The sequence below is a fragment of the Anabas testudineus genome, chromosome 4 (genome assembly GCF_900324465.2).
Source record: "Anabas testudineus chromosome 4, fAnaTes1.2, whole genome shotgun sequence".
Taxonomy (NCBI): domain Eukaryota; kingdom Metazoa; phylum Chordata; class Actinopteri; order Anabantiformes; family Anabantidae; genus Anabas; species Anabas testudineus.
Window position 1 is genome coordinate 19,214,097 of NC_046613.1, and position 24,971 is coordinate 19,239,067.

The 24,971-nt window shown below is 38.9% G+C and overlaps 5 protein-coding genes across 6 annotated transcripts in view; 3 read left to right on the plus strand and 2 right to left on the minus strand.

The window, feature by feature from the left end:
• Positions 1–6,489, plus strand: part of LOC113152342 (SH3-containing GRB2-like protein 3-interacting protein 1) — a 61,490-nt gene extending 55,001 nt beyond the window's left edge. Inside the window, 7 exon segments of the mRNA XM_026345525.1 lie at positions 608–719; positions 1,230–1,385; positions 2,165–2,300; positions 2,415–2,617; positions 2,876–2,940; positions 3,710–3,874; positions 4,074–6,489. Of these exon segments, the coding sequence (XP_026201310.1) occupies positions 608–719; positions 1,230–1,385; positions 2,165–2,300; positions 2,415–2,617; positions 2,876–2,940; positions 3,710–3,874; positions 4,074–4,096 (860 nt within the window). The 3' untranslated portion in view covers positions 4,097–6,489.
• Positions 6,490–8,254: 1,765 nt separating this feature from the next.
• Positions 8,255–9,641, minus strand: LOC113152767 (relaxin-3-like). Its single transcript, XM_026346195.1, has 2 exons — positions 9,470–9,641; positions 8,255–8,400 (listed from the first exon to the last, which is right to left on the minus strand). The coding sequence occupies exons 1-2, from the start codon at positions 9,639–9,641 to the stop codon at positions 8,255–8,257; spliced, it is 318 nt and encodes a 105-aa protein (XP_026201980.1).
• A 4,832-nt stretch (positions 9,642–14,473) lies between these two features.
• On the plus strand, positions 14,474–17,438 carry LOC113152539 (probable proline--tRNA ligase, mitochondrial). The gene is made up of 4 exons (XM_026345844.1): positions 14,474–14,613; positions 15,342–15,683; positions 16,099–16,344; positions 16,428–17,438. Exons 2-4 carry the CDS (start codon positions 15,360–15,362, stop codon positions 17,307–17,309), a joined length of 1,452 nt encoding a protein of 483 aa, XP_026201629.1. The 5' UTR covers positions 14,474–14,613; positions 15,342–15,359; the 3' UTR covers positions 17,310–17,438.
• A 416-nt stretch (positions 17,439–17,854) lies between these two features.
• Positions 17,855–21,107, plus strand: LOC113152540 (tetratricopeptide repeat protein 4-like). 2 transcript variants are annotated; one of them, XM_026345845.1, is made up of 10 exons: positions 17,855–18,131; positions 18,298–18,415; positions 18,501–18,662; positions 18,802–18,879; positions 19,075–19,199; positions 19,290–19,376; positions 19,570–19,811; positions 19,886–19,970; positions 20,199–20,281; positions 20,824–21,107. In XM_026345845.1, exons 1-10 carry the CDS (start codon positions 18,021–18,023, stop codon positions 20,921–20,923), a joined length of 1,191 nt encoding a protein of 396 aa, XP_026201630.1. In that variant the 5' UTR covers positions 17,855–18,020; the 3' UTR covers positions 20,924–21,107. The 2 variants fall into 2 exon arrangements, with proteins under 2 accessions (XP_026201630.1, XP_026201631.1); XM_026345846.1 differs by having other exon boundaries at positions 20,504–20,921.
• An 11-nt stretch (positions 21,108–21,118) lies between these two features.
• Positions 21,119–23,646, minus strand: LOC113152541 (cornifelin homolog). The gene is made up of 5 exons (XM_026345847.1): positions 23,587–23,646; positions 22,296–22,319; positions 21,872–21,940; positions 21,562–21,749; positions 21,119–21,480 (listed from the first exon to the last, which is right to left on the minus strand). Exons 3-5 carry the CDS (start codon positions 21,927–21,929, stop codon positions 21,301–21,303), a joined length of 426 nt encoding a protein of 141 aa, XP_026201632.1. The 5' UTR covers positions 21,930–21,940; positions 22,296–22,319; positions 23,587–23,646; the 3' UTR covers positions 21,119–21,300.
• Between the last annotated feature and the right edge of the window lie 1,325 nt (positions 23,647–24,971).

Sequence of the window (24,971 nt, forward strand, 5' to 3'; positions counted from 1 at the left end):
CGTTCTTTGTGTACTAATCTCTTTGTCGCCACTTTTTTCCCCTTCGGTCGTATGGTTTTTGGTTTGATCTTTGGGCTCTCTGATCTTCTTTGATCCTTTCTGAATAAATCAGCGTTAACAGCATGTCTGGAATAAGCATGCAGATACTTCTCAGTCTGTCTGTACGTCTGCCTCTGACTTTCCTTCCACGACTCCCTGGCTTTATTTACTGAAAAACAAATGTTAAAAAAAATGTTTCACAGTCAAAGAGCAGAGAGAAACGGGTGTCCTCTACACACAGAACCTGCTGTTTTCATACCACCTTACTAACACAAATAGTTTTCAGTTTGGATAGTTTCATTTCATTTCATCCCAACAGTCTGCACACCACGTTTCTTTCACATTTTATCTAAATACTATTGATTAAGAAGGGAATAGAGTCTTGAATTTGGTGTTTGATGATGTACAATATTCTTAATCTACTGACTTGTGTATTTTTTGCATATGGTGATTTTCATGGAGCTTTGAATTTGGATATAAAAGTGAAAACCGTAACTAGTTATGAACAATGGTTACGTTTCTGCCTCGTGTCATTCATGTGTGCATGTACTGTATGTGTTATCTCCAGGTTGCTCCAGAGGGCCCAGTCCTCTCACTATGGGAGCTCAGGACACTCTTCCTGTGGCCGCTGCTTTCACAGAGACAGTTAACGCCTTCTTTAAAGGAGCTGATCCCAGCAAGTAGGTCAAGAGATTTCCAATGGTTCACACATCCACACACATTCTGTCATTATTTCTTTCAATAGAAGTCCCCAACCAGGGCAAAGTGTTTGTCTTTTGTGAGTGGTTGATGTAAAGAAAACATGTACAGTTCCTTTAACCTTTCTTTATAATTTCTTTATAATTTTCATGGATTTTATACAGATATTTGACAGGACGATTTATGTTATTGTTATGCTTGTTGCAGAATGAATACCTATAATATATATATAAATGTATATATACTGCTTTTAAATGCTGCATTTTGTGCTGACAACACTGAGCATGATCTGTTTTTGTGTTTCCCCTGTTTTAATGTGTTGTGCAAATCTGACTGGAATAAACAATTTAAATTCCTGATTCATGCACAGTAGATTTACAGTTTATTTATGATGTTATGGGGTTTTTATATTGTTTATGTTGTGTAAAATATAGTTTACAGACTGCCTCGCTCCAGTCTTGCTATAATCCTTCATCTCCTCTTTTTCTCAGGTGTGTTGTGAAAATCATAGGTGAGATGGTTTTGTCGTTTCCAGCGGGAATCACGCGGCACTTTGCCAATAGCCCATCCCCCGCTGTGCTAACCTTCAGCATAACCAACTACAGTCGACTGGAGCATGTGCTGCCTAACCCCCAGCTCCTCTGCTGGTAATGACACCGCTGTGAGCCCACCACCTCATCGTCAGAAGCAAAATAATAACTATGCAGGCAGTGTGAGAAAGAGAAAAGATTACAACTTAACTTTTGCTGCATCCTCTTCACATGCTGTTCAAGCGTAAATGCTTTTTTTGTCTAACATTAAAATTACAACTGTCAGAACTGAACTAAACTTCACTTTTAACTGTGCATTGTATTTTATTTTAGTATTGCATTCACTTACAGAGCATGTGAGAAATTGCATAAAGAGCATGCTATATGTTGCATCATATAATTTAAATGACTGTCTTGATATATTTGTAAATAGAGATTATGCATAAACTATGTAAAGTACATTTGATAACAATATCTGTTTCCACATAACAAATTCTACTTGTTTATATTTACAATATGTAATAGTGGCAGAGCAAATTAGATTAATATATATTAATATACACAGTCCAACCAAAGGCACACTAGGTCTTCAAATCATTTACATGTTTCTGATTGTCGAAAGGATGTAAACTGGTAAAATTATTAAATTATTATTATTATATTACCATATTCATTATCCTAGCACATGTGAAAGAGTTTACTTGTTAGCAGTGAAGATGTGTAGATGAGTAATGGTCAGTGAGTTCATGCCAGCTGACTACTGAGTCATCAGAGTTTTCACGGAGGTCAGCGTTTGTTTTCTGCCCTTTTCTGACTCATGTTTGCTGCTGTAAAGCAGAGCTCCAGAACACAGGTTTAAAGTCTGTGAAATCATGTTAGATGTCCTTCTCCCCCAGCGACACCACTACACAAGCCAAGGCTGATACTAAGGACTTCTGGGTGAACATGCCAAACCTGATATCCCATCTAAAGAAGGTGGCCGAGCAGAAGCCACAGGCAACATACTACAACGTGGACATGCTCAAGTATCAGGTAAGCATGGATGCCATAACTCACTCACTAAGCTAAGAAAGGTAGCATGTACATGCCACTGTATGGTGTTGTTGCAGAAGTTTTACATTTTGTCTACATCTTTTGTCTGTGCAGGTATCAGCGCAGGGCCTCAAGTCAACTCCTCTAAACCTGGCAGTGAGCTGGAGGTGTGAGCCCACCAGCACTGACCTTAGAATAGACTATAAATACAATGGGGAGGCCATGTCAACGCCAATGGCCCTCAACAACGTCCAGTTCCTCGTCCCTGTCGATGGAGGGGTTTCTAAACTACAGGCTGTCTTACCTCCTGCGGCATGGTACTGTCTCTAGACTTATCATTATTTAATATGTAGCCAAAGTGGACTTGTATGGTAAAGATGCCAGGGAAGGGATGTGTATTAATCACTGAATGTAGCCTTATTTCAAGCAGGATAGAAAAATGTTTAAATGATGTTATAACATAATAACCATAATTCATATCTAAACTGAGAATGTTATATCTTTTTTCACTTTTAAATCTGGAACATAGGTTTGGTTTCCATTAGTGACCTAATGTCATCTTTTAATCCTGACAGGAATGCAGAGCAACAGAGAATCCTTTGGAAAATTCCTGATATCTCACAGAAATCTGAAAACGGAGGTGTGTATGGTATTACAGTAATATTAGCTGTGATTGTTGGGAGCCCATTTTGCTTGAGTGAGTCAGTCAGTCCTACTTTTAGTTTCATATTTATAAAATCAGACATAATATATCAGACCTAGGTGACAGACTCAGTGAGTCTGTTTGAACATGAAATTACTGCTTTACATCCTAAATTGCACAAACAGTACAAAAAATAGAAGTCTAGTCCATGAGCCATACTGTGTTCATCTATGACTTGTCACAGGATGTTAGTTCTCGCTGAAGGAACCACTGCCACCTTCTGTTTGGGAAGAATGCTGCACTTTACAAAACCCCCTTTTATTCTCTGAAGATACACATATTATTATATCACTTCAGTCTGGTTTAGTGTCTGCAGAACCTATAAATAGATTCATTTATCCATCTGTGCTGACAGTTACTTGTAACTTTTGGGTTTCTTCTAAGGACTTCTTACTTTGTACTATGTTGTTCTCTTTGGATTGTGTACTAATATTAAAGAACCTTTGAAATGTTGCTGCCTAAAAATTTCTTTCCCACTGTTCTCATTCAGTTCTTCCTTAAAATCTGTATCCACCATTTTAACATTGGACTGGCTGCACAGAAAAGTTAATTATAGCTACGTCTTCAGTACTTAAGAGCCCCTACCTACATTCATTTCAGCATCAAATATAGCTGCCAGAGCTGTTTACACTCGATTTTTTCTAACAACCTGAGATCTCTTTATGTGCTCGTGAGACATTTTTCTAAATACAACATCTTCCCTCAGGTGTGGGATCATTGTTAGCACGCTTCCAGCTAACAGAAGGTCCAAGTAAACCAGCTCCACTGGCAGTGCAGTTCACCAGTGAGGGCAGCACCCTGTCAGGCTGTGACATTGAACTGGCTGGGCCAGGATACCGCTTCTCTCTCATCAAGAAGAGGTTTGCAGCAGGTCAGTTTAGCATTTATGAATTTGTATCCAAACCCAAAATATCGATATCCCTGCTGCGACTGCAGATCACGCTGTTCTAAACCAAAGCTTCTCAAGCAGAACAACAGAAGACCATTTCTCAGAGTTTGAAAACGTAGCAGTAGATCTTTAAAATGAAATAGACTGAAAATAAGCTAAACTTTTCGTTGGTGTCTTTCAGGAAAATACTTGGCTGACAACTAACCCATGCTACCGAGAACAGCTCTGTTGAACAACACAATTGCAGTGAACTGAGGTCGACTGCGAGGACAGAGGACAGATGGACACCGGACAGACTCTCCACTGACCTTTTCTGAACCCACTTGACAGGCCCGCAGCCTTCCCAGCAGTATTGTATAACTTGCATATAGCATTGTGGAACTGTTTTCAGTCATGTAATTATTGTATTTGTACTCATTTCATAATATCTGTATTGCTGCAGTTAGACACCTGGGTTCCTCCCTCCTCTAAAGTCTGTGCCTCTGTCTCCATCCTCCTCTGGTCATTGTGTGGTGGTGTCTTTTTAAAAGTTTCACTGCAGCTGCCTGACCGAACACATGGACGGCAAGCCTACGGACTAAACTGTACTCTTGGTGGCGTTTGTCGTCAGCAGTCCAGAGAGATTCGGCTGTTAAAAAAAAAATCCTTGAGTAAGATCTTTGTGATCAGACTCTCACTACAGTCTCTGATGCATTCAAAGTTAGACTAGCTAGAGTTGAAGCAGGGCCCAGGATGATACTTATCAAGTTGGACACCTTCATTAGCACATAGAAGAAGGAGCCTGAGACAGCTGTTCTCACTGTCTCGCACTGGCAGCAGCCATGCTTGTGGCTTTTTCCAGCAACTGAACGAATTTGCTGTTACAGTTTGACATGAAGTACGCTGTCGCAAACAGCTGCATAAAACGAAGGTGCTTGTGTGAGATTGGATCTAACGCAGTATCAAATCAAAACTAGATTTTGCTTCTTTACCTATTGGTACAACAGGGTCACATGACTTTGGATCACACACTTTTTAACAGAAATGCACTGATGAGTCAATCAAACTGTTATTTTATTTCTCTGGAATACACACACGTGGAATGGTTTTTAGCCAGTTAGGCAGCTGCAATGATAAATCAGTTTACTGGTTGCAAAATAAGAAAATATGTTTTCCTGTCAGAACAAAAGAAGTGTACAAAGTGTCATTTTAAATCAATAATATATATATATATATCTTAAAGGGCGTTTGTTGTTATCCTCGTATTGTCAGATAGCCTTTCTGTTGTTCCCAGGACAGCAGTGTTAGACTCCAGAGTACATGACAGCATTCTATTTTTATTTATTGACGATGATTTGTTGTATAAAACGTGACTCTGTATATGAATAGAATTTGAATGGTATCGCACATCGCTGAACCCTCGAAGGTATAGATATGTCAATTCTCTCTCTCTTTTTGTTATCTGTGTAGTTGGGTAACCTGTGTACAGTATGAGGTATAATTTTTTGAATTTATTTCAGATATAATTTTTTAACTCAAGTGCAACAGAAGATTTGAGCTATATATGGGTGTGTGAGGGGGGTGGGGGTAATTTAAAGAAAAAGAGAAATCTCCTCCTGGATGCTGTGTTATGCTTTGTGAAAGCAGTGTTATTGTAAAGTCAGTTGTACCACAGGCAATGTCCAAACTTTAAAAAAATCGGTGTAACATTTTGGGAAACGCACTTTGCTTTCTTGTCAAGGCTTAAATGAGATGATCAGTATCACTCCCATATGTGCAGCTTAGCTTAGCATAAAGACTGGAAACGGGGGAAATGGTTAACTTGGCTTTCCACTTAGCAGCATCTTTAAATCTCACCAGTTAGGGAAACACAGGATGAAATATAATCTAGATCATTTCATTCCTTACCCCAGACGCCACAACAAGTGTCCGAAACATTAGTTTACCAGTTAACCAATTTTAAATTTTAGTTTATTGCTAATTAGTAAATGTTAGCATGCCAACATGCTTAAACTAACATGTTGAACATTATAAACATTATACCTGGTAAACATCAGAGTGCTAGCATTGTTAGTGTCAGCATGTTGAGCACTGCTGCGCCTTTTCATCAAGTTCTTGACAAAAAAGCAGACAAACATATTCCCCATACTGATCACGGTACCACGACTGGAACAGCATTTGTTTACTGGGACCGGTTTGTTTGCTCGACCTCATTATGATAAACGGGAAGAAAACTGTCATATTGAGCCAACACTCACACACTTTAATAATTATCACTTCAGCTTTGATCATATTTATATTTTGCCTATTTCCATTTCTTATTACGTGGTACCTAAACTCCCTGATTGTATCTTGAGCACATCCCTGATTATCCTACCAGCGCTTGAATCCATGGCTTTATTTTTTTGCATAATTGTAATGGTCTCTGTGAGATGACATGAGTTCAATGAGGTTGTGGCGCATAGTAAAGTTGACCAAAATGCTTTTTTTTTTTTTCTTTTCTAGGTTTTCTTTTGTATTTTATGTGCGTGTACCCTAGAATGGTCAGTCCTCAGTGAAGGAGAATAAGCTAAATATTTTTAAAATGCATAAACATAACAAAAAGTTATATTGTTTAATGTGGGGGAAAAAAACACTGTGCTGATGATGTTGAACTTCCTGAATGCTCTGACACTCAACGTGAAGAACAAAAAGTGTGTGTGTGTGTGTGTGTGTGTGTGAAGTGTAGCCGAGGATCTCTGTACTGTACTCTGTCTTCATTCGGCTAAATGCAACCAATCAGTTCTTTCAGAGATGTTGTAAAAGCAGCGTAGACTGGATTTAGAATTAGAGGACTATTGATCTGACATCAGTCCACCTACTAATTAATGAAGTACTCTTCAATTGGCATCATTTGTTAGACAGGTGATTATTTGACGAGTGGAAAATACCTGATCTAGACCACGCAGGTATAATTCAGATCTTTTTCCTGACCAGTGTGCAGAACTCATCTAAGAGAACACTGAGGTGTTATTGTACATGGTTGGTGCCATTTAGCTTGTGGTAATACATCCAGTCATGTACGTTTTTCATCTATTTGACCGAGTGGATCAGCTGCCTGACAGTTGTTGCCTTCTGGGTAAATTCAGAAGCTATCAGTACAACAGTCACTAGAGCATTATCTACAGAGGCCCACCGTACACATCCCATCTGTTTTAAGTTACAGCTACTGATTACAACTCTTTCAGCTTCAAAGGCAAAACAAAAGTCAGTCTCTGTCTGTTTGTTTGCATCTTCTTATTTGAAAAATGGAACCAAACGTATTTACTTCATCTCTGTGGTGAGCTTGTCCTGCAGTAATTCATTATTGCATGCAGAGCATGCAGTAAAAGGTGGTGCATCTATCTGATGATGGATCGTACTGAAATGGCGTGTTGTTCTGAGTGTCAGTTACCTGTATTAATGTTGAGAAGAGAGCAGGGAGTGTGTTTATGTGTGCTATAAGCCAGGATGCTTTTTGGTTCTGTACCGTTAACCTCAAACTCATGTGCAAGCTGTTTGTACAGTACATAACAATGCTAAGATCAATTGAGAAACTTAGTTTGCTTCTTTCCAAAACCAATAAAAGTTATAACTGGATCCTCTGTTTGCAGTGTTCTTTGTCCTACATTTAGCATTTATCTTGTTGGCGAATGCAGGACTTTGTCCTGCTTTATATATATTAGGAAAGATTAGGATATGTATGATTAAGGGAATTTGGATGTACCGAGTGACATGCAGCAAAGGTCCCCGCTCATGGTCTGTGCATTAACCCCTATGTCAGTGATTCCCAACCTCTCTCGCTTTTTTTTTTCTGTTGTTTAATTTACTACTACAAACACCTCACAGTATACCAGGCCTGTGCAAGAACATTTATTTCACAAAAATAGCAAAATGATATGAAGCTCAGGTTTATAAATACATAAAAGCAGACATGGAAATCGTACAGACCTTCAACACTGTGGATACTAGCTACATATAGCAGATAAACTCAGGCTGAGATTATCTGCTCTTTCTTTGCACTGCTGAACCTATTTAATTTGAAACACTGACCTCACCTTTTGTATCTATTCTCATAGATTCATTCATAATATAATTTATATGTTCCGATGGTTGCACGTATCAGCTCGGGTACAGAAATATGTTCATAGATGCTCACATGAACAAACAACTTATTTCAAAACTAAAAACAAACGTATCAAACAATTAGCTAAATGCCAGCTGCAGGTTTAAGCAGTGTTATACACACAGTGGCGATCATCTTTTAAAACTTGATTCTGATTTGCAATCTGTTAAGCCACTTGGGAGAAAACAGTCATTTTGGTCACACGAATGAATAAAAGAGAAGAAGAGAGGAGGTGGTTCTCAGCAGAGGAAGGTGAGGTCGCTCTTCCTGCAGCCCACCTGGCAGCACACGGTGGTCAGCATGTTACTGTCTCGTCTGGTTAACTGGGAGCCCGAGCTGATGCTGCTGAAGCTCTCCAAGCTGCTCTGCTCCCCTGTGGACAAACCTGGAACAACACAACGCAAAACTGAGTACAGAACATGTTCAGCATTGGTATAATTTGGTCCATTAACCAGGTTCATAGACACATTTCTCTGCAAATATCAATTTGTCCCAGTTGTTTCCAGTAGTGTAAACAAAGAAGAAATGTTTTCAGATCAGTCATCTGTAATTCATGTCCATGTTTCCATTTAATAAGGAAACTCTAAACGACCGTACAGATAAACCCACTGTTATTTGTCTTCTACGGTGTCACTTTACTCTTTCTAATCAGCACAACCGATAGGCTAACCGAGTTTGTTTGTGTGTGACAGACAGTAAGAGAGAGGCTGTCCAGCCTGTAATCAAGATACGTAGCCTCTGGCCTATTAAAGCATGAACAGCAGACAACATGTCTGCAAGGGCACCTGTCTGCCTGCACACCCACAGTCCCGCAGTCTCTAAATTAATAGCATACAGTAAGAAATGCATGGCAGTCTGGTTAAATGGAGAGTTACAGACGAACTTTCAAACAAATGTTTGCCATTTAATTTAACAGAAAATGTTAATTTACGCAGTGTCAGCAGCTTAGTGAGTTCATTTGATGTCAGAAAAGGTAACAAAGAAATAGGCTACTAGGACTTCTTAAGAACCACAAAGACTATTGTGAAAGAACAGTTTCCCTTGGAGTATTAAGGTGTAATGAATAATAATAAAATCCTATCAACCTAAAATTATTTTATTATTATTTAGTATTTTAGCTTAATAAATGTCAGACATCCAACAACATCAAATCAGAATCTGCTGTACAACCTTTAACCCCTGATGAGTAGCAGCCCAGTCTTTACAATTCCTGTGTGTCTGAGATGCTATTTCATATTTTTAAAGTTCCCGAAAGTCTGCAAAGATTCTGATTGGCACGCTACATTTTGGGAAAATAGCTTAGCTTCAGTGTTGTCACCATGGAATAAATTCTAAAGCAAATGCAAAAGTTTTTCCCTGTAGTTGCTTGTTCATAGGTACATTTTATAGAAGAAAACACTGGTTCAACACAGTCACTCCTGGACAAAGACTAGAATTGGAATATTTAGACTCACCATCGATGTCTGACTCCGTGAGGATTCTCCTCCAGCGAGAGCCTCCGCAGGTGTAAACGACGGCCCTCAGGAACTCTCGACCGCACAGCTTCACTGCCTTCATCTCTGCTCTCACCTGGACCACGCACACCATCGCCCACAAGAGCAGAGGCAAAACCACCAGAGCCCGCATGTTGGATATGCTGGATGCTGTTTCTGTTCTAACCCCAAGTTGTTGTTGTCTGTCTTCGAGTCCCTTTCTGTCTTGCTTCGAGTCTTTTGGAGGCTGCAGCACAGTGGACCAGTTGTTGATCCAGTGCTTGTGCCTCCTTTCATTATATACCATCCACCTTTCAGTTCATCAATGCAGAGCGTCTCTCCACCTCCTTCTAACTGGTCCTCAGCCCATCCCAATCACACACACACACACACACAACCATCACTCTGTCATGACTATGATAGACTGATGTTTATGTTTCCCGTCGTCCCCTCCGTGACCACTTTGAGCCATTTAAGAGAGAGCAACGTCCATCAGCCCTTTACAACCATCAGCTGTCAATCACATTAGATGAGGAGCACTACTGTCAGCCTCCCTGTGAGTATTTAAAGCTATGATTGCACCAATCTTCCCTACAGTGCACGGCTAATTAAGTGATGCAAAGTGATTCCCCCCTGAAGTCAAACAGATGTTCCATGTGTTTACAGCTCTTGATGGCCTGACTGCGTTTCACTTTACAGCAGTTTGGGCCATGTGAGAGGAAAAAAAGTCAATGTTGACAGCTCATCATGCAGGTTATTACGGCGCTGCTGATGGTGCAGCGTGATACTCAACCGGACATTATAGTTCATGGTGGAGGTCCATGAAGTTTTATTCTCCTTAGTTCGACATGACAATCACAATACACAAAAATAGAATATATATGATATTTACAACATCCCTATACTGTTTTCCAGATTAGCCTTTACATACAGATTTGGAGATTGAAGAACTTCTCCATCATTTGGTATTTTTAGCAGCTGAGACCGATGATATTCTGTATTTTTAATGATTATGTATGAATTAAATCCTGAAAATAAAATAATTAAAAATTGATTGATTTGTTAGTACTGTTTAAAATGATATAAGCTGACCTTTACTAGCTTGCTGGGTCTTGTTGTATGCACAGGCATCATAATAAAAAATAAATAATTCATTGTCAGCCGATTCAGCTTAATGATAACTCCTCTGCTGACAACTCCACGATAATAATAAGCTCTGTATTATTATTAATAATTGAGGACCTTTATTTGGAAATGTTTCGTCAAACACGTTCGTGCCCTTTTTCTTTTCTTTCATTATTTCCTCATCCTGAGTTTATCATGCAGCATCAACAGACACGGGTTTATTAATTTAGCCTGACTATGCTGCTTGTTTGCTTTGATTATAATCCTGCTCTGGCTCCAAAACACTTTCATTCGAATTTCTCGGTGAACCATAAAACCAACAGAGAGACCGACAAGGGTCTTTAATAGAAACCGTCTGAAAAACACTAATGCTTCATGAAACCTCGGTCTTTTAAAGGCTAAAACACAAATCGGAGGTGTTGTGTGATGATTAAACCCTGATGACAGAAACAGAAATCTAGCAGCATTTCTTTGTGTTCACCATTTTCCTGCAGCGTCTGTGTGTGTGTACTGACGGCCGTAATCAGAACTGTTTTCACCAAGCACAGTCACATACACTACACACTAAAGTAAAAATAAGTGCCACTGTGTCCTAAGCCCTTGAGCAACATTTGTTTAGAATTGAAGCAGGAAAAGTGTTTCTGCGATTTAACAGAAGCGTGACAGAAATATGTGATTCTCACAAACTGAGTAGCAGCTGCAGCAAAAGCAGCAAAGGTTTCCTCCCATCGTGGGGGGAAGTTATTAACTTCTATTAAATTACAAAGCTCCTACATGTTTTCCATTTCAGTCTCACAAATAGCTGGAGGCACAACTGGCCTGAATGAAACATGATGATTTGAAGGTCAGTAACTCTACTGAAACAAGGCAAGAATGTCTCAGGTATTTCTAGATTTTTGTCCGCTTATTATGTTAATAGGGGGACAAAATATTAGAAACACCTGTTGATGTAATGCAGACCGCCAACACTGGTGGGCCTAGCATCATGGTGAGTGAGTGTAAACACAATAAGCTAAAAGCTTAATTTCTCAAAGAGGAATCAGATATCTGGAAATTATACAACTAAGAAAACCCTGTAATATAAAGACCAGCAGGAGAACCTAATGAAGGTCGTATCAATATAACTACAGGAAATGTTTTACTGAAGCTCATAAAGGTCAAAGGCTGCTCTCGAAAATCACTATAATGCATCATTAAACTTTAACTGTTTACTTTTGTACGTTATGTTTTCAACAAATCTTATTCACACTGGTAGACGATCTTGCAGGGTCAGGGGTTACTTTGGCAATAGGTTGAAACAAACATTTTGTTCCACTTTGTGATAGTTTTGTGTCTCTTCCTGTTCGTCAACATGATGCTTGCAGATAAACCTGTCCTAAGGGGATTGTTCATATCTCGCTGAGACGTTCAGTCGTCCATTGTTCTGGGAACTGGATCTTACAACCAGAGCCACTGGATAAATGGATGGAACAGGCACAAACCTAATGGGTCTCTGGTAATACATCAGTGTAGACGTGCATCTTCAGTCTATCTGAAACCTGCAGGGTTAACGATGTCCTCCACCTGAAGGACAAGAGACCGAGACACTCAGCTGTGTTTGCCATGCGAGCCGACCATCAGGTGCCTATGTGTCATTGACTGACTGAGGGAATAATGGTTTAAAATTGCTGGCATAAAATGCTATAAAGCCGGCAAACGTGCATTAAGACAGACTGCAGTACAGTATAATGTCAACAAAAGACGAAGATTATATGGGGTAGTATAGTACACTCAATAAAAACTCATCAATTGTACCAAAACAGTATATTTTACTCAACAGTGACAAATGGAAAGTGTCACCTGTTTTGTTTAAAACTGTTTCTGCTTTATGGAAAATAAAAGTTGTATTTTTCTGCTTTTCCACAATATTCTCCTGTTTGTTTTCTCGCCTTGTGCCTCTTTGTGGACGTGATTTACTCTGTGGGTATTAGAGAAAAGTTCAAGTTTACAGTTTAAACCTGAGGTCAACTTATTTCTCACTTTAATTAATTTTGCTTTTATTTTTTATCTTCATTTGCCCATCACTGCTGCTGACTAAGACACAGACACATCATTATTAGTAGTTTATGTGGCTGTGTTAAAAAAAATATAGCCAACAGTTATAATATGATTTAAGTCTCCAAATGGCCAATTTGGTCACCGCCCAGCGAAATCTTGGGTAAACAAGGCAGAAAGCTCCATCTTAGTGCTCTCTTCACCAAATCGTGTCCTGTATTTGTCCACTTCTGTGGCCGTGACTCTTCTGCAAGAACACCTACTGTCACACTGTTTTGTTTTTTTGTTTCCTCTTTAAGTTTAGTTTATAATCCTGGTGGTTTTATAGTAAGTGTTAAGTGTGTTAATCCGTAAAGTTCGAGAACAGAAACCTTTTTATTTTGGGGTATGCTATTTTGTCCTGTGAATAAAAGTGTGGGTGCTGGAACGTTTTGTCTGGTTTATCTTTTAGAGTATTACCTTCACATGTGACAGTCAGGTGGACACTGAGAACCTGCAAGGACACGGCAAAGAAACACAACCAAGCCTTGAAACACAACATATCTAAAGTGAAGAATAGTTTCCAAACAATCATTTAAATACAAAAGCAGACCTCTGGAGTGACAGGTTCCAAACCTATCATACTGTATTAAACGTTAGTGCTGATGTGAAATTAGTACGTAGCACGTGAGTACCAAAACCAAATGACTCATTAAATGTGTTTTTGAGCCATTGAGCTTTCATCCATTTCCCCTTCCTTGCATCTAGACACATCCTGTTTTCAGTTCAATAAAGTCTAAATCCAGAATTTACAGAACGAGGAAAAATTTCATGTGATAAAAAATTGCTTTGATATAATATAGTGTGACATCGGAGTGAAGGAAATCAGCAGAAAGAGTTTTACACTGAGCTTTATTTCACTAGCTGATAACGAAAAAATGTGACAAGTGCAAAACACTTTTAGCAACTGAACTTTCAAGTTCAGCTCTTTCTTACTGACAGTAACAAGCTGAGGCCAGTACGAACATCTTTATTAACCAAAATGCTTCCCCACCAGCACGCAGTTCAAACAGCAAACAGTTTTGCTGTGGAAATCTTTAATTCGCCAAATGGTACACACCTATAAAAAGCTGAAAATGGTTCTAAACCTGCACCAATCTTATCCAGTACAAAACACCAGAGGTCAGGAGACAATTATAGCTGTTACAGCTACAGTGGTCCAATTAAATAGTAAATAATAGAGATGTTTTTAAGTTTGTTTTTATCTCTTCCTGTGTCTCTCTTTAGGAGACATAATAAAAAATATATCTTTTATTCATTTGAAAGCTTCTCAATATGTGTCCATTTCACTCACTCAATTCACCCAAACAGGAGCTGTATGCTTTTCCTCTGCCTCCATGTTGGCTCCCACACAGAGATGCCACAGTGACGCTCCTGACTCCTCAGACCTCACTTCTATCACATGATCTGTTAACTAAACATTATTTTAACATGATTCATTAATACACAACATAAAAAAAAATAGACACATCACAACTAAATATATGTATAAACAGACTCAGAGTGACCAAAAACAGATGGAAAACAAACTGATGGGGGGTGGGGGACTAAAGGCAGACACACAAATACATATAGACTAGAAAATGATCATGAATAACCTGTCCTGTCTGTGACTATTGTCTCATAACTGATTCCTAAATCAACAATAAACATCAGTGAAGTATTGCTGACATTTTAATAACTTGGTGGTGCTCATAGTTGGGGAATATTTGAAGAAACAATTTCCTTTAAACCTCTAAAAAGAGAAATGTGCACTTCCTCCTCCGAGCCTGCAGGGGGCGACGAGCTTGTAGTTGTGGAGCTAATGAGGAAAGGCAGCATGTTGTAGGGACCTTGAGCAGTTTGTCAATTTAGTAAAAATCCCACTCTTTGCTTATTTATTTACATAATCTAGTCGGAACAGAGGGAATGTAGCTGTCGATCCGACGGTGAGTTGTTTATCACTGCTACGCATGTTCTTGTTGTTGTGTGCAAACCGAGGAAGCTAACTCAGCTAGCTAAGCTAACTCAGCTAGCTAAGCTAACTCAGCTAGCTAAGCTAACTCAGCTAGCTAAGCTGTCACCTGTCAGTGAAATCTATTCTACATTATTACACATCGCACGCTTATTCATTAATCTGTTAGTTTAGTGCATCTACGGCCTAAACAAACCATCTAATAGATTAGGAGATTTCCTTGTTGCTACAGCCTTGACTTCACCTGTTCTGTTCTAGTGTAGCTGATTATTATTATTTAATGTCACACACATAACACTTGCTGCAGATTATACACTTTGTCTGTTAAAATACCCAATAAACTATGATGATTTCGGCGTGCTGTCAAGATATTTCTCTCTGAAATCTAAAAGTAAGCTTCAATGACTTTTATTGGCAAATCAGTTTAATGCAAAGAGTCTGTATTTACAGTCTTTTCTTTATTACTGTGAGCTGAATATCATCACATGTGATTGATTCTCGCCTTTTCAGTGCTTGAAGTTGATCACAACTAGTGGGTTTTTCTGCTTGTTCACTTACTTTTTGGCGACAGACTAGCAAGTGTCCTCAGACACAGAGACTACTATAGTCTGTAGTGACTGATGCATGATTTCCAATAAATCTCTGTTACATGAGTCATTGTTTCAGCTCAAACTCATTTGTCATATATATTCTCTGAAATAGGGGACATCTTGATCTACCATGGAGCCTGTAAAGCCTTGGGTTTGGTTGAGAGTTTTCCAGCATCTCCACAGAGCCTCATTACTTCCCAGGAGGAGCCATTCAGGCTGTGCCGAGCACGTCACCGCTCCTGTCTCCAGCCACTCCAGACATATCAGACCCACACTCTTGGTTTCCCGACTCTACCAGCCGTCAAACTTGCGTGATGTGGGCCAGGACACCCGGCTGCAAGGAGAAATGACTTGCAAAAGCCAGAGGCTCATGCAACAGGCCGGCCTCATTCACCCATCCAATCCAGGGTGCTACTACTACCTTCCTACCGCTGTCCGCTCCATGGAGAAGCTGGTGAGATGACTTCTTATTTTGTAATTGGAAAAATAAAAGTAAGTAACATCTGGTTGTGCCAGGTTCACAAAAATAAAAATTCTTCTGACACGAGAATATGACTTTACAACATAAAAAATATTAGAAAGAGAAAACAAAGTGATTCAAAGACAAATTATATTGTAATCTATACAGTCCAGTATCATACAACCCCCACCTAGATCCAAAATAACCCTTAATTAAAACATTTATAACAGTCTTATTCACAAACTATTGTAGTTATCCATAAGCTTAAATTAGAGCCAAGGTTACGAAGCTTTTTGGCTGTAACCTGAAACAAAGCAACTATCTATGGCCTCTTGTAATGTATAACATAAGGGGGGCTAATAATCTTGATGATTCTGATTCAGTTGCTGCTTTGCTCTGTGATCGTTAGGTGAGAGTGATTGATCAGGAGATGCAGGGCATTGGGGGACAGAAGCTGGACATGCCCAGTTTGTGCTCAGCTGTTCTCTGGAAAACTAGTGAGCGCTGGGATTTAATGGGAAAGGAGCTGTTCCGTCTGAAAGACCGCCATGGAGTTGACTACTGCTTAGGTCCCACACATGAGGAGGCGGTGACGACTCTTGTTGCTCACCAGGTGAATCTCTCCTACAGACAGCTCCCTCTGCTTCTTTATCAGGTACGATCTATCCAGTTGTAACACATGTATTTACTTGTAATAAGCTGCAGTTTTACATATTCACATTATTTTGTATACAACAGATCACAAGGAAATTCAGAGATGAACCGAAGCCAAAGTTTGGTCTTCTTCGCGGGAGAGAGTTCTACATGAAAGACATGTACTCGTTTGATGTCAGTGAAGAAGCCGCTTACCAGACCTACGAATCTGTGTGCCAAGCTTACACTCGGCTGTTCACCCGGCTCGGCCTGCATTGCGTTCAAGTGCAGGCAGACACAGGAAACATTGGCGGTAAACTTTCCCATGAGTTCCAGCTTCCCGCAGACATCGGTGAGGACAGGCTTCTGATATGTGAGAACTGCTCCTTCTCTGCTAATGTAGAGACCATAGCATCAGACAGAAACGACTGCCCTCAGTGTGAAACAGGCACACTGGTAGAGTCAAAGGGTATTGAGGTAGGACACACCTTTTACCTGGGGAAGAAGTACTCTCATGTATTCAGTGCCACCTTCAGCAGTGCTCAAAACAAGCCTAGCATTGCTGAAATGGGCTGCTACGGTCTTGGAGTAACACGTATTCTCGCTGCAGCCATTGAGGTAATGTCAACAGAGGAGGGGATTCGCTGGCCCGGGCTTCTCGCCCCTTACCAGGTTTGTATTTTATCTCCTAAGAAGGGCAGCAAGGTGGACGAGGCGACAGTCATAGCTGAGGACCTTGTTCACACTTTGGGAGAGACTTTGCCTCAGTTGAGAGGTGAGGTTGTTCTCGATGATCGCGCACAGATGACGATTGGAAAGAGGCTGAAGGACGCCAGCATACTGGGCTACCCGTATGTTATTGTTGTAGGGCAGAGCGCTTTAGAGGAGATACCCAGGTTTGAGGTGATCTGTCAGCAGACGGGAGAGACAGTGTTTCTTAATAAAGATGGACTGTTAGATCTACTGGGAAAAGTCGAAACTGTGTGAAGAACAACTGAATGTGGGAGGAAATGTCTTTGTGTATGTTGTACAACAAGCTTATGATACATTAAATGAGGTGAATGGAAAAAGAACCTTTAATAATTTGTCTTATGTCATTAAAAAAACTGGAAGTTTCTGGTTGGTTCTGCAGTTTATTTTATGATTGTCATGACAAAAGTGAAAAACACTGGTGCTGTTAGAATACTGAATTTCCACACATTATTTAGAGTTCTTCAATCTATGCATCACATTTATTCACATATACGCTGGGTGTAAAACCTTAATCTGCAGATCTTAAATAATAATTTTTATTATAATACTTTGCCTTAAAAATAAGAATAAAGCACAGTTGTCTTGTCTTACTTTTCACCACTTCCTCCTCATCACTGGTAGAAGTGTTAAGATATGAAGGAAAGGTTCCAGTACTTCAGTAGTTGTAGTTTCTGGATAAAAGTATTGATTTAATTTTTCAATTTGTTCATTTTAATCACGTATCGTTCAGAGGGAAGTGAACGCATCACTCATCTGTTTCCACACGGACCTTTATTAACGTTGCACTGCCGACGCACATGTGTAAACAAGGAGCTCGGCAACTTGTAGATTCAGATTAACTGTAGTAAAACCAATAGGCTGGTGTCAATAATCCCATGATATAATATATTTCTGTAAGATTGTTAAATAAAAAATCGGTGGTTGAAAAATACATTTTGATCGAAAATGGCGTCTTCAACGGAGCAAATTGACAGCGACGATGGCATGGACGAGTTCATGGATAAATTCAAGACTGAGAGATACAAAAATGCCTTTTCTGAAGATCGTTGGGAGGAGGTATTAATAACATGCAGCTTTCAACATCAAGCAGAGAGATATTTCTACCTAACAGAGCTGTTCACTGAGATTTTCTTGTTGTTAGCTAGCAAGCTAACGTACCTGATGTTACGGAGGTCAATGTTGTGTCCACTTCAGTGACTCTTTTGTTTTTTACTTCATCCAGGAGTTTAATAAAGTACCAATGTTCATGAAAACAGCCCCTGAAGAGATTGACCCTAAAAAATACCCAGAACTGGCTTGTCTCCAGGCCATTATCCATGATGAAGACAGGCCTCCGGAGGGTACGTGGACCACAGCTTTAGTCCCTGAATCAGCTGAAGAACATGTTGTTTAATGATGTTTTCAATGAACCTTGTTCCTTTTCAGAGCAAGCACGAAGCCTGAAAGATGAGGGAAATGCCTTTTTCAAAGAGAAGAACTACCAGAAGGCCATACTTTCATATACAGCAGGTTTGAAAAAGAAATGCAGAGACCAGGACCTCAACGTTGTTCTTCTCACCAACAGAGCTGCAGCACACTTTTATCTGGGTAAACACTTCTCCGGTGTTAATTTGATAGATTTACAGTGATTTCTTTCTTATTTCTAACTTATTATACGACATTAGTGTGTTTCTAGTCCTGTTAAGTGATGGTGGAATTGGTGAATTCACTCACACATGTCACACAGGTAACATGCGATCTGCACTGAATGATGCTGCATCAGCAAAGAAGATCAAACCAGACCACCTTAAAGCCTTGATCAGAGGTGTGTAACAGAGTTGGTCAATGTTAAATGATGATACGCGGCTAGTGATACTAAAATGAATAGTAAAATAATCGTTGCATATTATCATTAAGGTGATTTCTTTTTAATTTTTTATCAGATAATGTTTAAGTATGTGGTTATGAACATACATTCATCCACATGCACCAGACTAATACCTTGTACATGTTTCTGCAGGAGCTCAGTGTTGTATAGAACTGCGTATCTTTTCGGAGGCAGTCAAGTGGTGTGACGAGGGTCTCAAGGCCCACCCTACAGAGAAGAAGCTGCAGGAGCTGAGAGCTACTGCAGATAAGCACAAGGTATAATGGCCTGAGTGCATTGGTGGTATTTGTCTGTATTTTGGTGAAACTAATTCTAGTCAAACATTAAGCCATGATTATTTTCTTTAGAGAGCCACAGAGAGAGACGCTAGAAAAGCCAAGGCCAAAGAAAAGAAGTTGCATGGTGAGAACGAAGCTCTTCTGGCTGCTATAAAGGTAAGAATCCTTTTTTAAAACTAAGAGGATAATTCAACTGGCTCTTGGTCAGATAAGCATCTAACCTGTGAAAGTTCTATTGTGAATTTCAGTTTGAAAATCACTATTCTACCTGAATCAGTGTTATTGTAAATCAGTATTTCCTTACTGTAATAAGTGTATGGTAACATGGTGTACTGTGCATTTCCTTCAGGATCGAGGCATCAAGCTCCTCCAGTCTACGAAGCCTCGTCAGCACGGCTCAGACAGTGAGGATGAAGATGAAGGCTCCTCAGCAGCGATAGCACAGCTGAGCCTGCACGGCCTTAGCTCTCAAGAGGCCACGGGGGCTCAGGTCTTCCTGGACCAGCAGGGCTCTCTGCACTGGCCTGTGCTCTTCCTTTATCCTGAACACCAGCAAAGTGATTTCATCTCAGCCTTCTGTGAGAGCAACTGGTAAGCTGATCCTGATCCTTACTGTGGTTTCTGTTTGTGAATTTCTGCTTCACAGTCATGGTTTTGTTTCTCAGTTTCATAGATCACCTCACCGTTATGTTTGGAGAAGAACTTCCACCTTGGGACACAGACAAAAAATACATCCCACAGAATATGCAGGTTTGTGTTTTGTTCTATCTGGTGAAGATTATATGATATTATAATGTGTGTGTGTATATATGTATATGTATATATGTATGTGTGTGTATATATATATATATTACAGTACTATATTTTATTTTTGTTATAGTAAAAAGTAAATGTTAAAGGGAGTTATATCAATAAATGAAATGACAATGTTACATTTTTAATCCTAAATAATCACATTTGACTTTTTATACCTTCTAGCTGTACTTTGAAGATGAAGAGAAGGAGGTGCTTTACCAAGTGAATCTAGAAATGTCACTTTTGCAAGTTTTGCAGCATAAAAGGTACATCCACTAAGATTAAGTGTGATTTTTATTTTGATTTAAGCGATGACCTCTGCCGATTGTTCGTTTTGATTAGCCGGCAAGTGTCCAATAGCTTCTAAGGCTTCTTCTTTTTTATGTCTTATGAGGCATACAATAAGTAGCAATTTTAAGTAATGTCAGTGCTTATGTGCTTAATTTGTTTTGCTGAATTATTATTATGTTATTATATTATTATTTTAGGTTTCAGCAGCCATTCAAAAATTACATAATAATCTCATGAGAAACATGTAAACTACATGTTTTCCTGCTTTCATCCGGAGTTTGGGAACTCTTTAAACAGGCAAGAAATTAAAAACGTCATTAGTTTACTGACATATTTAATTTGATGATATGCTTCTGGCAGGACGCTGTTGTATAAAAAAAAAAAGTAATGATGTATAAGTTGTTGTTGTATTATAGAGTACGGTTGTGAAATGCACAACTAGATGTTTTTATCAGTTAACTTCATCATGTAAAAAAAAAAAAAAGCTGTTTCACATGTTTTTGTTTTCTTTTAACAGGTTTTTTGTCAAAGCAGGAAGTCCCAGCTTCATCGTTTTGGTCAATGGCTCATCGTTCTGCAAACAGTTTTTAACAGGAAAGAAAATTCAAGGATTGTAAAAACTTTGTAAAAACCATTAATACACAAGCTTCTGTTTTCAACCTGAAAAGACTGATTTGTTCCTGAATAACCATGGAACCATGGCAAATAAATGCATGTCTACTGTGCAAAAGAGCTTGGTGCACTGTACAACACCTTATATCAGCGAAACTAACTATAAAACATACATATGTTTTTACAAATGCTTTGTTTGAATATAAAATTGAACTAATAATAGATATAAGAAAGTTATGTTAGTTCCTGTATGTTGGGCTATGTGTATGTGGGGCTCCATAGATTAGTATAAAGATATATAGAATATATTTTGAAGGACACAACAAGCAGCAAAGTCAGTTAAACTATTATAAATTTCTTTGTTGAGATGAAACTGAGCGAATTAACGCACGACAACAACTTGTTGTTGCATCGCAGGCTGCATCATCACTGGCGCAGGCTGGGTGTTGGCAACTTTGACGACGTTTGGATGTTTTTTGCGATGTTTTAACTCACGGTGCATCTGACACCAGGAGCAACACCCACAGAAACAGGAAGTTGCAATGTCATTACAGACAGAACCCTGAGGAGAACCAAAAAAAATATATGTGAATCTATAAATACACATGTGAAATGTGTAATTTTTTATATGTGCATGCCATACCTTGATGCCGTATTTGTTTCGCATGGCGACCCTCATAGACAGCCCTGCAGGAGGAGCACACAGAGGTATCCCACAAGCTGCAAATGCAGCAGGGCTCAGTAGGTCGCATAGTGGGAGACAGCGGTTCTCTCCAAATTGTGCTGCAACTGTGCACGCAAGACAAGGGCAGCACCAGAAACCATAGCAACCTAAAAATCACACAACAGAGAGGTTCAATCTATCTCAAGCGATTCAGTATGACTAGAAAAGGCTCTGCAAATTAAAATACCAAATAAAACACATTGGTTAAATTTGTGATATGGACTCTTACAGGTACTCGCGCTCTTACAGCAGTCACAGAGACCACTGCTCCACTTGCCACTTGCCATTGGATGTTGAGCTTTAGATACAGACAGTGAACAACACACTTGTTACTGCACAGAAATCACAAACCTATGTTCAAAAAATATTTTTATGTTACTTATGAAACATGAAGTTTTTCATGAGAACCTTATATTGTACAGTATGTCTTCCTTCTTAATTCCACACAATATTTGAACCAGTGACAACTTGACTTACATCAGTTGTTTTGTAGATCAATTGTAAAAATAATCAGTAGATTTATTTATAGTAAAAACAAGTTACAGCTTCTCATAAAACGTAATGTCTACACATGAATCCATCAGTTATAATTATCTAATAATTAAATATGACAGAAGAAGGAAATGTGGAAAATGGTTTTTCCATCTACTCACTTAATAATGCTGCAAAACCTGAATCTGTTGACAAAGAGAAACGAAATGAGTACACACAGTGACTAGTATGACCATTCTAGTTTATCCACTGGTGTCAATGGATTTTTGTTACAGAGGAAAATATTGTGGTGTTTCTGTTTTTTCAGACGACACCTGTCAGTCATAGCCAGCATTAAATGTTTCCCAGGCTGACACCTGCTGACCACCTCGTGTTAATGTTAATATATGATAATATAGAACAAATACACTGCTCGTCTAAAAAGTCAAACACTCCACCACCACCTATAGCTTTGATTACAGCACATGTTCACAGGGACATTGTTTCAATAAGCTTCTGCAATGTTACATTTATTCCCAGAGCTGCATTAATATTGATGATGGGAGAGTCAGACCAAAAAGTGTCCTCCAGCACATCCCAAAGATTCTCACTGGGGTTAAGGTCTAGACTCTGTGGTGGCCAATCCATGTGTGAAAATGATGTGTCATGTTCCCTGAACTACTTTTACAATTCTTTTCTACAATTTGAGCCTGATGAATCCTGACATTGTCATTAGAATAACCTGGTCATTCAGTATATTCAGGTATGTTAATAGCACTGCCCCCACGGGCATTGGCACTAGGCATGATGGGTGCATCTCTTCTTACCCTGATGCACCCATCACTCTGGAACAGGGTAAATCTGATCTGACCCTTCTGAAACAGATGAACGACCACAGGATCAGTGTCTTCAGATATGGGTGTTTAAAAAATGAGAAGCTACTTACTGCATCAATTAGGGTTAAATAACTTGATGGCAGCTGAAACATAATCATCCATGCAGTAATTACCTATTTGTCAAACTAAAGTGTTTTGTTTTTATGATGGGCAGTGTGTCTTCAGTAAAACTACTGAATATTTCTGAAATTATAATATTAAAAGTAAAATGTATAAAACATAATGTGTAGATTTTATATAAATTTGCAACACATGATGCCTGCATGGGATTTAATTTGATTTTTTAATGTTTTAATAAAAAATGTCAAGAGCACTTACAATACATTTATCTTGTAGTTATAGAGTTAAACTGTCTTAGACCTGTAACATTATTCAGTATACAATCAAAACAATTTAACAGAACTTTGAGAACAGTCAATCCCTCTGTTGCTGTACGGTTAAAAACTGAAAACAAGCTGTGAAGCTATGTAATATACAATAAGTGTCAATTAGTAATTTTGCTTTAAGTAAGTCCACTTTTTTGAATTTTGTAAATGTTTAGAATCTATAATTTGAACTAGTAACTTTAAGATCATACCTGAATATGATGGGAGTCTTGTCGTCTCTTGTCTCTCTCTGTGAAATTGTCTATTCTGAGAGGAGGGATTTTATACAGGAGTTCGGTAACACCCGTAACAGCAAGCAATGCTGCAGAACCTGAATTTAGACACACAGAGACCAGTGCAGTGAAAAACACGAACAGTTCTTCAAGAATTAATTATCCTGGTACTTTAACAAATGTCCCTTGGAATGTATCATCATTGTTTAAGCACGAGGAACTAATAATAAAACCTGATAGGACCTGTAGCTGTTATCAGGCTGTGCCGTCATCAACTAATGGACAGTATTCACAGTATCATCCTGTGTCCACTGATGATCCTTAATATGTGTCTACTAGATCGGGCCACCCAACCAAACTGAGCGATAGAGAGAGAAGGCCTTTAGTCAGGGAGGTGACCAAGAACCCGCTGGTCACTCTGAAAGGGCGGAGATGTCTGGATGAAACCAGGTATCCTCAGCACCTGATGATCTCCATCCAACCTGATGGAGCTTGAGAGATACTGTGAAGAATAATAGGATAAACTACCCAAAAATAGTTGTGCCAAGCTTGTAGCATCATCTTATTAAAAAGGACTTGAGGCTGTAGTTTGTACTAACGGTGCTTCAACAAAGTTTTGAGCAAAGATTGTAAATGCATATGTACATGTGAGCTTTTTCATTTTTTATGTTTAATAATAATAAAATATTAAACAAACTTGTTTTACTTTAACATAATGGGGTATTTTTGTAATATTTTGAGGAAACAATGAATTAAATCAATTTTGAAATAAGGCTGTAACAACAATAATAAAGTTAAGCACTGTAAATACTTTCTGGATGCACTGGATGGTGATTCAGGCTTTACGTTTAGCAAGGAGGGCCAGTTTCTACTGGAAGCCTTAGCTATTGATTGATTGATTGATTGATTGATTGATTGATTGATTGATTGATTGATTCATTGATTCATTCATTCATTCATTCATTCATTCATTCATTCATTGATCATTTCTTCTGTTCTGCAGGGTAAGAGTAAGGGTGATCTTATCATTACACTATCCAGCCACATATTAAGTCCTGGCTGTATGCTGGCTTTGTATTATTGAAGTAACAAACTCCTTACAGTGGCATAACGTTGTTTTACAGGGAAAAACCTACCAGCACTGGACAGGTTGTGAAAACAGTTGTCTTTGAAGTACACAGATAAAAAATTTATGAAAATCAATCCCCATGGGAAAATTGTTGGTGAACAGCTGCACATTGATGATGGCTCCACCAGAAGACAGGGTTAAGTCAATTAAATCGACCCACTGAAATCTGGCACTGACACCAGTGGGTCACTGTATTATTTTATTTTATTTTATTTTTTTGTGTTAACAAGCATTA

What these genes read in the sequence shown, in the direction of transcription:
- LOC113152539 (XM_026345844.1), top strand. Translation starts at nt 15,360, where the DNA reads ATGGAGCCTGTAAAGCCTTGGGTTTGGTTGAGAGTTTTCCAGCATCTC. An exon ending in TCCGCTCCATGGAGAAGCTG is followed by an intron (nt 15,684 to 16,098) that starts GTGAGATGACTT and finishes TGTGATCGTTAG; the next exon opens with GTGAGAGTGATTGATCAGGA. An exon ending in TCCCTCTGCTTCTTTATCAG is followed by an intron (nt 16,345 to 16,427) that starts GTACGATCTATC and finishes TGTATACAACAG; the next exon opens with ATCACAAGGAAATTCAGAGA.
- LOC113152541 (XM_026345847.1), bottom strand. Translation starts at nt 21,929, where the DNA reads ATGGCAAGTGGCAAGTGGAGCAGTGGTCTCTGTGACTGCTGTAAGAGC. An exon ending in CTGTAAGAGCGCGAGTACCT is followed by an intron (nt 21,750 to 21,871) that starts GTAAGAGTCCAT and finishes TGTGATTTTTAG; the next exon opens with GTTGCTATGGTTTCTGGTGC. An exon ending in GAAACAAATACGGCATCAAG is followed by an intron (nt 21,481 to 21,561) that starts GTATGGCATGCA and finishes GGTTCTCCTCAG; the next exon opens with GGTTCTGTCTGTAATGACAT.
- LOC113152767 (XM_026346195.1), bottom strand. Translation starts at nt 9,641, where the DNA reads ATGCGGGCTCTGGTGGTTTTGCCTCTGCTCTTGTGGGCGATGGTGTGC. An exon ending in CACGGAGTCAGACATCGATG is followed by an intron (nt 8,401 to 9,469) that starts GTGAGTCTAAAT and finishes GTGTTGTTCCAG; the next exon opens with GTTTGTCCACAGGGGAGCAG.
- LOC113152540 (XM_026345845.1), top strand. Translation starts at nt 18,021, where the DNA reads ATGGCGTCTTCAACGGAGCAAATTGACAGCGACGATGGCATGGACGAG. An exon ending in CTACTGCAGATAAGCACAAG is followed by an intron (nt 19,200 to 19,289) that starts GTATAATGGCCT and finishes TATTTTCTTTAG; the next exon opens with AGAGCCACAGAGAGAGACGC. An exon ending in ACATCCCACAGAATATGCAG is followed by an intron (nt 19,971 to 20,198) that starts GTTTGTGTTTTG and finishes TATACCTTCTAG; the next exon opens with CTGTACTTTGAAGATGAAGA.